General features: G+C 41.5%; 1 protein-coding gene across 17 annotated transcripts in view; it reads left to right on the top strand.

The window, feature by feature from the left end:
- Rbms3 (RNA binding motif single stranded interacting protein 3) overlaps positions 1-12,110 on the top strand; it is a 1,002,574-nt gene that overhangs the window by 757,302 nt on the left and 233,162 nt on the right. For all 17 annotated transcript variants that reach the window (XM_050141447.1, XM_050141449.1, XM_050141450.1 and 14 more), the window contains one exon: positions 5,450-5,607. In XM_050141447.1, the coding sequence (XP_049997404.1) occupies positions 5,450-5,607 (158 nt within the window). The remainder of the gene's footprint in view (positions 1-5,449; positions 5,608-12,110) is intronic.

A 12,110-nucleotide genomic window follows, 5' to 3' on the forward strand; every position in this document is an offset into this window, starting at 1 on the left:
GGTCTAAGTTTGATGCGCAGGCCCCATGTGTCATGTTCTGTTGCTGAAATCACACTATCACCAAGGCAACTTATAAAAGAAAGCATTTATTTGGGGCTTACCATATCAGAGGGTTAGAGTCCCTGCCCATCACGGTGTATGCATGGTAGCAGGGAGGCAGGCATGATGCTGGAGCAGTAGCTGAGAGCTCACATCTTTGAGACAAGAACCACAAGGCAGAGGATGTGCTAACCAGGGATGGTGTAAGCCTTTTAAAGCCTTCTCCAACATGGCCACGGCTCCTACTCCCTCCCAAACTCTTCCACCAACTGGGGAGCAAGTAGTCGGACATCGGAGCCTATGGGAGACATTCTCACTCAAACCCCACCATGAAATACGGGAGACTCAGCATTTGATGCTTTGCATTGGGAGAAAGTATAAATGGGAGGCTCTCTTACTACCCAGTGTAGCCGGATGGGTGAGGTCAACCAAAGACCCTGCCTCACGGGAGGCAGATGGAGTTCCTAAGTGAATACCGGAAGTTGCCCTCTATCCAGAACAGATTAAGTGCATACTGGAAGTTGCCCTCTATCCAGAACAGATTTTTTTCCAGTTTAAAGCATGTATTCTAATGGGCCTCTTCCTCTCTTCACTGAGAATCCCCTTTGCATCAGAGTCAACTAGAAATGTCAAAGGCATCCACAAACAATTCCTTAATCTGGTCACTGCTGTGAGTAGCATTCGATTCATGGCAGGAGACCCAGACCTTTTCTGTTACAGTCATAACGTAAAATTGTGACTTTAAATGAGTTTCAGTCCTAAAGGCATGTTGACTTTAGAGAAACCTTTTAAATAAATAGTATGTGGCAGGCAAAAAAAAAAAAAAAAATCCAAGAGCTGAATTGCAAATGATTGAAACTTGGGGAACATTGAACTGGTTGAAAATACGCTGAACTGGTTGTAAGTCTAATGCTAACTCTGCCACTAATTATCAGATTGTCCTTGGGCTGCATGATAAATCTTTCACGACTCTCTTTCCTCATTATCCAATATGAGCGCTGATATTTGCCAAAATACCTTTAGAGTTATGATGGGAAGATTAAAATTAAGCGATGGATAGTAAAATACTGTTAAAGTTGAAGGTTTATATGCATAAGTCTCATTATTATGTATGCGCAGCATCAGAGAGAGAGAGAGAAGGAGAGAGACCTTCAGCCAACTAATGGAAAAATAATCTCATTTTCTTATTGTGATTCTGACATTTGAGGTTTGTTGGTGATAGGATATTGTGTGTGTGTGTGTGTGTGTGTGTGTGTGAAACAGAGAGAGAGAGAGAGAGAGAGAGAGAGAGAGAGAGAGAGAGAGAGAGAGAGAGAGAGAGGAGAGGAAATGAAACGAGTATTTCCGTTGAATATTTCCCACATATAGGCACCATTCCCATATGCTAAAGCTGTGTGGCATTTTGTTCAGATAGATGTGTTCATTTTTAACATTTTCATGGTAGTAAAAGTGTTTAAAATGTAAGTTAGGCTTAAAAAGAAAACACAGTAGTAGCTTTTTTTAAATTTTATGTGGATGAGTGTTTTGCCTGCATGTATGTATGTACACTACATGTGTGCAAGCCCAGAAGAGGGAATTAGATCCCCCAAACTGGAGTTAGAGATGGTTGTAACTGCTGTGTGGATGCTGAAAACCCCAAAACTGGAGTTTCAGATAGTTAGAAGCTGCTGTATGGGTGCTGAGATCCCCAAACTGGAATTACAGGTAGTTAGAAGCCATTGTGTGGATACTAAGATCCCCCAAACTGGAATTACAGATAGTTGTGAACTGCTGTGTAGATGCTGTGAACCCTGTAACTAGTGTTACATGCAGTTAGGAGCCACTATGTGGGTATTGAGAACCCCCAAACTGGAGTTACAGGCAGTTGTGAGCCACTATGTGGGTGCTAAGAACTGAACCCAGGTCCTCTAGAAAAGCAACATGTGATCTTAGCCACTGAGCCATCTCTCCATGACAAAATCTTATTCATCTCAAGAATTAATAAAAAAAATCTGTGACCTATTTGCATAAAGTTGTTACAAATAATGCAATTTAGCTCTGTATCAAAATTATTTCTTGACCTAAAATAATATTTGGTATTACATTTTTTATAGTCTCTCATTCTTTTTAAAACCTTATCTTTACTTATTCCAGAAGATTTTTTTTGATTCCTTTTGCCAGTTTAATCTCTTGTTTACTCTTGAAGCTAAGCTTTTGTTTCACTAAAGTATAGTGACTCAATTAAATGTGTGACTTATTTTGATATTAGTGATTAATCATGGCATTCTGACCCTGTTTTGTTTCTGAAAATACAACTGTTCAAAATACATACAACTATATTTTTATTATTAATTTGTACATGTATTGTAGAAAATTTACACATACAGATAATGCTAGCAGTTGTGGTTTTCTTTACTATTAGGCAAAGCTTGCATAAGCATTGTTACCACTGAATGAAGCGTTAGACATAATGAGGTCATTAGCATATAAGAATTCCTGCTTGGTCTGTGATGGCAACTCTCAAATTGATGCAATTATGGGAAGCATTTCAAGGGTCTTGGAGTCCATAATTCAGTACCTCAAGATGGTCCTGAGAACTGTTATTTCTATCCAGTTCCAGGTGACATTTTAAAATTTTTGTTTATTTTTTTTCTTTTGAGAGAGAATCTCATGGTGCCCAGATAGCTTTCATAATCGCTATGTAGCTGAGGCTAGCCCTGAACTTCTTACTCTCATGCCTCCACCTCCTGAGTGCTGAGATCATAGGTGTAAATTGCATACCTGGCTTCGGGAAGCATTAATACTGAGGTTCTAGGTCACAGCATGGTGCCCACTAGTCTAGCCTGAGGCAGCATCAAAGAGCAGTACAACTTGTGGCCTAGATGGTGGTCTAGGGAATATGCCCTGCCTTTCACATTTGTCATATAGACAAGCTATGGATTAAATGTGCCTTCTACAAAGTGGGGGTTTTATTGTATAGGGCTAACGAGAGAAAAAACACACGGTAAGTACCTGGGATGATGGCTTACTGAGTGTAGCCTTAGCAGATTGGTGTATTGAGACTGGTAGAGAGCGAGCAGTAGCTGGTAGGAGCACCCTCCACTGACTGGTTGGCTTTCCAGGACTTCAATTACTCATAATAAACCACAACCTGAACCTAGTGAGAGGAAAATTCCAGACCTAAGTTCACTTTGGTAACTGTGAATTGACACTCTTCTGAATACACAGTGAGTGCTTTCATTGGCCTGCTGTGGTTGTAAGTCTGTCCTTCATCCAGTGTATCTGTATGCACACGGAGGCAGAGCTTTGTCTACTGACCACACTGTGATTTATTACCCAAATAATCACACAGAAACATATTAATTACAAATTCTTTGGCCTATTGGTCAGGCTTATTACTAACTAGCTCTTAAATTTAAATTAACCCATTTCTATTAATGTATGTGTTGCCACATGGCCATGGCTTTTACTGGTCTGCTGTCAACTTGCTTCTTGGGTGACTGGCTCAAGTCTCTCTCGACTCCGCCCTTCTTTCTCCCTGTATTCAGTTTGACTTCCCTGCCACACTATATTCTGCCTCACTATAGGTCAAAGCAACTTTTATTATCAACCAATGAGAGCAACATATATATTCAGTGCATACAGACTGCTACCTGCCTGGCAGACACTCGGGAGCTCTACCAGGCTTTTTCTTTTGGGTCATCAACCAGCTCCCAAACCATGATCCAGACTTATTATTAGTTTTGAATGCTCTCTTAACTTATCTTTTTTCAGCCTAGCTCTTTTAACTTAAATGAACTTGTATCTCTTCATCTACCTTTTACTTCAGGACTTTTTTCCTTTCTTTTGTATATCTTACTTTCACTGCTTCTCCTGGCTGGCTGGCAGCAGCTGTCTGGTTTCTGGCCCAGGTGTCTCCCTAGTTCTCTCGTTTTGTTCCTCTGGAGTCAGATTTCTCCTCCTATTTATTCTCTCTACCTGCTAGCCCTGCCTCTCCATCTCCTGCCTAGGTATTGAGCATTCAGCTCTTTATTAGACCAATCAGGTGCCTGAGGCCGGCGAGGTGAAACAAATGCAATACATCTTTTCATAATTAAACAAATGCAGCATAAACAGTTGTTTATATAAATATAAACCTATATATATGAATAGCTTTATATAGTTAAAGTAATATTCTGCAGGATAAGCAAATGTAACACACCTTTGCCCTGTTAAAATAATATTCCACAACAAGGAGCAATCTCAGTTATCAGATCTGCAGTTGCCCTCAAGCAGTGCCTAAGCAGGCAGGAAGCATTATCTCACTGGCCAGTAACCTCCCAGGGCAAATGTAGTGATGCTGGCCAGATGAATATACCAAGAGAAGCTGCAAAGTGTTTATTTCAGGTGAGATGGGGATTGCTCACAACCTGAGAAAAAGACTTGTGTTAACGGGATGGCCAAGATCTATAGTGACAATGAGACTCCTACCCAGGAAGTCATGAGAAGGGACAAATCAGTGACTTCTGCTGTCACCCTGCAGTCTATACAAAGTCATGCATAGTCCACAGTAGGCACTTAGCAAAGATGGGAAAGAGAAACTGAAGGGTTCAGTGCCATCTGAAGTAAGAGGAGTCGCAGGTGGAGGCCTCATGGATAAGGTGTGATTTTAATCTGTGTTCACATAAGCTCAGCTGTAGTGTGAGCATGTGTTTTACAAGGAAGTGTGGACAACGAGCCTGGCTTTCACTGATGGCAATCTTTTATATATATGAAATGTTCTGCATCGGAAGGGAGTTGAGTAGGAGGAATTGGTGGCCAGATGTGGTGACGTACACCTGTCATCTCAACACTCGAGAGCAGGACTTCATGAGATGAGCTGTAAGCCACTGTTGTGGCTGTTGTTTTTTTTTTTTTTTTTTTACCAGCTGACACAAGCAAGAGTCACATAGAAGAGGGACCCTCAACTGGGAAAATGCCTCCATTAGACCTGATGTAAGCAAATCTGTAGAGCATTTTCTTAACCAGTGATTGATGGGGAAAGACCCAGCCCATTGTGGGTGGGGACATTTCTGTGCAGGTGGTCCTGGGTTCTATAATAAACAAGTCTGAACAAACCATGGGGAACAAGCCAGTAAGCAGCACTCCTCCATGACCTCTGCATCAGTTCCTGCCTTCAGGTTCTTCCTGCCTTGACTTCCCTAGTGATGTACTGTGTTACCAGGAAGTGTAAGCTGAAATAAACCCTTTCCTTCCCAAGTTTCTTGGTTCATGGTGTTTTATCACAGCAACAATTACCCTAACTAGGACAGTCACCCTGGCTGTCTAAGGTGTTTGGGAAGCTTGGGAAGCTGTGCCCTTTGAGAACATCGGAGAACTTTAGACTGGTTTGCAATTTATGTTCAGTGCATCTCAATAGATCTTACATAATTGTCTCTTTTTCTTTTTTTAGCAACAAGAACAAGACCCTACAAATATATACATCTCAAATCTCCCCATCTCTATGGATGAGCAGGAGCTGGAGAACATGCTAAAGCCTTTTGGACATGTGATATCCACCAGAATCCTGAGAGACGCTAATGGAGTCAGCAGGGGCGTTGGCTTTGCCAGGTAACTCTTTCTCTTTAAGAAACCTATGTGGGACCTGTCTTTCCCCAGTGCTTCTTCTTAATCCCACTCCCCAGTAATATCTCGGGCCTAAAGCAATGGAAAATGCAAAATGAAATATAATACAAGTAGCTTATCAAATATTTCATCTTTCCGTAGCTTTACTTCAAGCCAAAGAAAAATCCATGAAATTGTAAATACATTGTGCTTGCTAATACATGTACACAGACTCTCTGTATGGGTATCTGATCATAATAGTATGCATGTTGAACATTCAGTCCTGTCTATACTTGCAAAGAAACTAAATCTGAGATTTCCAGTTTCACCCAGTATCCCAGAGCAAAAACCCTGTGTAGTGGAGCTATGGATGTAGCTCATTAGGTAGACTGCTTGCCTAGCATGCAGCAAATCTTGGGTAAAGCCCCGTGAAAACCAGACATGGTGGCACACTCTCATAGTCCCAGTGCAGGAGAATCAGAAATTCAATGTCATTGCTTAATGATAAGAAATTGGAGAATTAAACTGAGTCTCTATAGCCCACCTGGCTGAGTGTAGGCAGAAGGAGGATATTAGGTTCTTTGGGAGCCGGGACAGTGTGGACTAAGGGTTCATCCCAAGGTGGTCGATAGAACACACATGTGGAAAACAGACATGGTGGCACATCCTCATAGTTCCCATGCTGGCAAGGTGGGGGTAGCAGGATCAGAAATTCAAGGTCAGTTTCGACTCCATAGCAAGTCCAAGAGCAGCATGTCCTGGCTTCCATCCCTCCTGCTGGCTTACATGTTTGATTTCTTTGTTCATGGTGGGATGGATGGGTAGTTGGTGAGTGATCAGTTCCATGATTTTCATCCTGTGAGGTTCAGGAATAGCTCAGTTGAATGGTTTCAGCACTCCAAGCTGAATCTCCTAAGAGCACTGGTCCTGGTGGATTAGGGTCCCCTTTTAACTTAATTATCCGTCTCCAAATACATTAACTTCTGAATTATTATGGGTTAGGACTACAGATAAACTTGAGAGGGAGCTACAGAGTAGCTTGAGGCACTAAGCCAGGGCTATTCACTTGTCTTTCACACCAATCCCCACTGTATATTTTGGGTTTGCCTCAAGGGAAGAAAGCCCAGTCTTCTACAAAGGGCAGAATTAAACAATCAAATCATCAGATCAAAACTGCAATCATGGCAGACAGAATCATGAAAGGACAAAATGCAGATATATCTCTGGAGGAACTGTGGGAGGCTGGTAGCTTTTGGTTGATTATTCTCACTGCTCTAAATTCAGCCTCTTCCTCCTCTGGAGTATTTCTCATTGAGAAGTCACAGGGCGACCTTAAAAATTCAAATCTAGGGACATCAGAGTCCTTCAGCACTGCCTGAGTGATTTCATTCCACAATTATCCCCAAGTGTCACCCCTGGCTTGGCTCACCTTCCCGGTCATGGTTCTTCATGTCTCATGACCTGGACAAGGCTATCCATTTTGATTGACCACCTTGTCTACAGCTATTCTGCTGCCTTCTGCCTACTCAGCTTTTAGGTACTGACTGAGCCATTTTTCTTCAGAGAATTCTTCCCTGACCTCCAACCCCAGACTGTTACCCAAGTTAAATTCTATGTTTCCCACTCCTGTAAAAGTTTTTTTCTCAAATAAAATTTATCATAGCTGCACCCAATACTTTACTTTATTTCTGTGTCCTCCCACTGTATTGTTAGCTTGTTTACTTTTTGATGGTTTGCTTCTACTAACAGGACTAGAAATTAGACTTTGCAGAGGTCACCCCTTTCCCAAGTTAAGTATTTCACCCTTACCACCCAAACCATTTCCCAGTCACTCTTGAGTAACTTTTGATGACTAGTTGAAGTCCTTCAATTTTTTGCTTGCTCTCTTGTATTATAACAACATATAGGAAGTCAGCATTGGCTGATGACGATAAGCCAATTCTAATACTAGGAGCAGTGCAGCGTCACAGAAAACTGCAGCAGCTTCTGCACAGCTCAGGTGTTAGGCTGGCTCTTCAAGAAGCCCAGAGTGTTGCAGGCTCTATCAAAGGAAGATTCTGTGCCCATTGAAAGAGCAGCTGGCTTATATTTGTATCTAGTAAGTTGTAACATGTGTCTTGAGAATGTGTTTATATATCTCAGTGGACAAAACCTCCATGGCGTGTCATTTGGATATCACTCTGGTCACCCCTCACTGTTAGATGTGTTCCTTAGTTTATATTCAAGAGATCTGAAATCCCTTTGAATCGAAAGAAACATGCTCCCCATTATTATTTTACTTGCAAACTATACATTAATCTTCTTTGATAACCATCTCTTCAAAGTAAAAGGACTATCTTCATTTTATATTTAAAACAGTGAACTTCAAAGCTTTGATATGAATGCCGGTAGGGTGCAGAAAAAAAAAGTTCTTCAGTGCTCCTGAAACACTGGGCAGAGTGTGAAATTGCACACGCTTCATTCTTATGTTTTCCCTTCGGTTTAAGAAATTCCCTGTAACTTAAAACAGTTTGGTGAGATCCTCCACCCTCCAGGTGGCATTTTAGAGCTATGTCATAAACCTCTAAAACCAGACGTTAATGGTGGGAATGTTTATCATCTGGGGTTCCTAGGGAGCTCGTGAGTGTGGCAGGCGTGTGAAAATGAAGATCAACTCCCAACATAAATCAGTGAGTCTGAAGGCACATGAGCATGTGCCCAAGCTGTCTGTTCCCCTTTCCCAGAAACATGAGACCAGTTGTCCAGGAGAATCACAAGAAAGTGTTGTGAGAGATGGTTGAAGCCGGACTCAGTGTGAAGAAGTGATTTGGGGGTGGGGTGGGATGGAGCACTTACCAGGCTCTAACATCTGAAAACACAGACCCTCTTTAAGAAGGCATTTACTGTCCCCCGTCCCTCCCCCGGGGTCTAAGGAGCATTAGAAAAGGCTGCAGAGACCTTTGTGCTGCATGTTCCCTCTGTTTTCTGTGCTCTCAGTGTGGTTCTCCTAGAGGCTTCTTTTAGGTGGCCCTTAACTTGTGGCCACACTGTGCTTGGCCCTTCCCTCTGGAATGAACAGACTTTCTAAATAAATCATTGCCATTCTTCCTTTTTTTTCCCATCAATTAAAAATAATATCAATTCATGCAAATTTTAGACAAATACTAGCCTGATCATTAGTAATTAATATGAACAGCAAGTCAAAAAATACTCTTCATATATTTTCTCCAGTCCAGGTACTAGCCAGGCCTGACTATGTTCACTCCTAAGCACAGACAGGACTGAGCACATTGGGATGGTTTGGCTGTAGTGTTTCATGTATTTTTTAGGAATGACTTTGAATATCAACGTTTAAAAGCTTTATTATCTAACCGGGCATTAGATCTGCTATTCTCTCCCATCTCCTGAAATATAACGAGAAAAGAGATTTACAATAAACACAATGAAAGCAGCAAGTTTTATTTAAGAACGAGTATAAAGCAAGAGCTGCTCTTTGCTTCCCTGGCAAATGTTTCATGCCCATCAAATCAACCCAACTCTTTTTGGTTTTTATTCTTTGGGGCATTTTTCACTTATATCTACCTTGACTCTGCTAAGGTGTTAAGGAAACAAACAAAAACAGAAAAACAACCCTGCCCTGTACTTTTTGCAGTACTTTTGGCATTGCCCTCTAAGGTACATGGAACCAGGAAATCAAATGTGATCAAGGGTAAATTTTGTGATTAGCAATCTCTCTGCTGCAGCTGCGTCTGCACCCAGACAGTTCCAGTCATGCTGGCAGACGCTGGAAAGAGTGAGGCCGTTTCTTTTGGTAATTGTAATTCCTCCTCCAGTGGCTGGGCAGATGTGACCCACTGGGAGCTATGCTGCTGGTTCCTCCCGGCTTCGTCCTCTGTGGATACCTCTTCTCTCCCAGCCATGCGCTGCTTCCTGCCTCCTACCTGCATTCTATGTTCTCACCACCAAACACTGTGATCGTGGGTGGAGAAGGCAGAACCATCTGTTCTCATTGCTATATATTCAGAGCCTCAGAGCCATCAACCACCTAGTTGTTAAACCCCAAAACACAGTCCTCTTTTCAAAGCTTCTAAGAGAGAGTTTATTCTGGAGCCAAATATGAGTGACCATGGCCTGGGGAAACAGACTTGGGTTACCTCAGATACTATGTTTCTATGTAGTAACTTCCATGAAGTTTTCACAGTAATAGAACAATGAAAATCATAAATCAAGATATTATTCAAGTATATAGGTGGAAACCTCACCTCGGTAGGTTGCCTGCAATCAGAGCAAACTTTGTTACAGGCCTGAGATACTTTCTGAAGTGTCTGTGCCCTGCTGGGTGGTGGGATGAAGTGATCGGCTGAGTGTATGCATTCAAAAGTTTTCAGTTGACCACAAGGTCATGATGCTGGGTCAGACACAGACCTGAGCAAGTTATGGCTATTGGGGCCACTAAAGATAGCTCATGATAACTTGTAATTAGGCGCTGGACCAGTAGCATCTCAACCACTCCAAAATCACACTGCCTTTCTCATCCTTTTCAGTAATTCAGAAAGTCAGCCAATAAGACAATGAATCAAACAGCATCACTCAGTTGTTAATCTGAAATATCCCAAACTCCAGTCTTGCTCTTCCTATATCTTTCTAAGAAGCTGGGAAAGGAAGAACATGTTGATTGTTGTATTAGGCTGCTTGTTTGTCCCAGCCGCCCAGAACCAAAATACCCACAAAGAAACCATATTATTTAAATCACTGCTTGGTCCATTAGCTCTAGCTTCTTATTGGCTGATTCTTACATATTAATTTAACCCATTTCTATTAAGCTGTGTATCTCCACGTGGCTGTGGTTTACCAGCTAAAGTTCTGTCTGGCTCCGGCGGGGCTACATGGCTTCTCTCTGATTCTACCTCCTTTATCCCTTGCCTAGCTCTGTTCCCCTATAGCTCTGCTATAGGCCCAAAGCCTATATTTATCAATGGTAATAACAACATACAGAAAGAAATCCCACATCAGATAGCTATATATCATTTAAAAATGACATTTTTTAAAAAACTAACTCTTTGTTGGATAAAAGCACAGTTCTGAAACAAAAGTCCTTCACTCACGTGGAACTGAACTTGGTGAACTGAATTCCCAGGGAAATTTGGAGGTATTAAATCCCTTCACCCCTTCCTGTTCTAAAAAGAAACCAGGAGACAGTGAAGTGAACTGTTAGATATCCCCGAGGTTCTGGAATTTCAGGCCAGTTGTTGGTGCTGGTCAGCAGAGAAGACATACTTGGAAATATAGCCTCTTATTGCTTGCATTTTAAATTTGAGCCACTTATTTTGTATGCTTCCTCCATGCCCAGCTTTCTGTAAGTTTGTCTGACCCCTTGATTCTCTACATCTTTGTAGGGGTAAGCACAGTTCTGCATGGGCTAGAAATCATTTGTTTCTATCTCTCTTCTGTACATCTTATCTGTATTCTTGTATACTTCAAGCTTCAAACTTCTTCCTGATACATGAAATATATTTATTCATTCCCTATCTTAGTTCATCAGATTCAAATGTCTATGGTTCCCTACATGCCAGGCACTATTTTAATACGTTATTATTGAGATGCCCATAAACAGAGAAACATATTGCTTTGGGGAACCAATATTTTATTGGTTTATGGAGATGATTGGATGTGATAAGCAGTCAGATATCAAATAATATCAAATTACTATAGTGTCACAAAATCAAAATAAAATACAGGACTGTTATTCAGAGTATGGGACCAGAGGTCAAGGTGGGACAGCTCTTTCAATAGGGAATAATTAAATTTTGAAATATGCAAATGATAAAAAGAAATCTCTAGGAACTTGGGAAGGGGGAAAAACCTGCTAAGAGAAAAAGAAAGTAAGGGATGTAGGCTGAGGCAGATTCGGCAAGTTTGGGGGACAGGAGACCAGAAAACAAGAGAATGCCTTTAACTATATCTAAGAATAAAATGTGACTCAGAGAAATGAATTAGAAGTCTTTTGGAAAGTCCTAAGCCTCAAAGCCTTGGCTTTCTACAGCATACAATACAAGCCTCTTCTTAGTGTTGTCCTTAGGCCCCACTGCATGTGAGGCAAGTTCCCTGGCACTGGCTGTAAGCATACCCAGGGTTCACTAGTCATCCTGGTGGCCTTGGATTCACATTAGTTGTCAGGCAGGAATCTTCAATCCACCTGAGCCTTGTCAGTAGCGAGCATCATAGACAAACAAGACTTTCCAGACAAACACTTCCAGATCTGAATGTATTATTCTGCCCCGCTGCACAGCCAGGGACACTAACTTGAAAATCATCCTAAAGGCCTGCCCTAAAGGCTGGTTACCCAGACTTCAGCCTGTATATGTCTCTTGTCTCTATATGCAGATGGCTTATTTAGAAGAGATCAAGTCATTTTTGTGTTATTTTTCTAATTTCTATAATCAAAACTCTTTCTGGAAACATTAATCTGGCCTATATAAAGAGTTAGATTAATATGCATCTAGACAAGAATGTCACACACTCTTAGGTAT

The sequence above is a fragment of the Alexandromys fortis genome, unplaced genomic scaffold (assembly GCF_014885135.2).
Source record: "Alexandromys fortis isolate MF-2015 unplaced genomic scaffold, M_Fortis_MF-2015_v1.1 scaffold_44, whole genome shotgun sequence".
Lineage (NCBI taxonomy): Eukaryota > Metazoa > Chordata > Mammalia > Rodentia > Cricetidae > Alexandromys > Alexandromys fortis.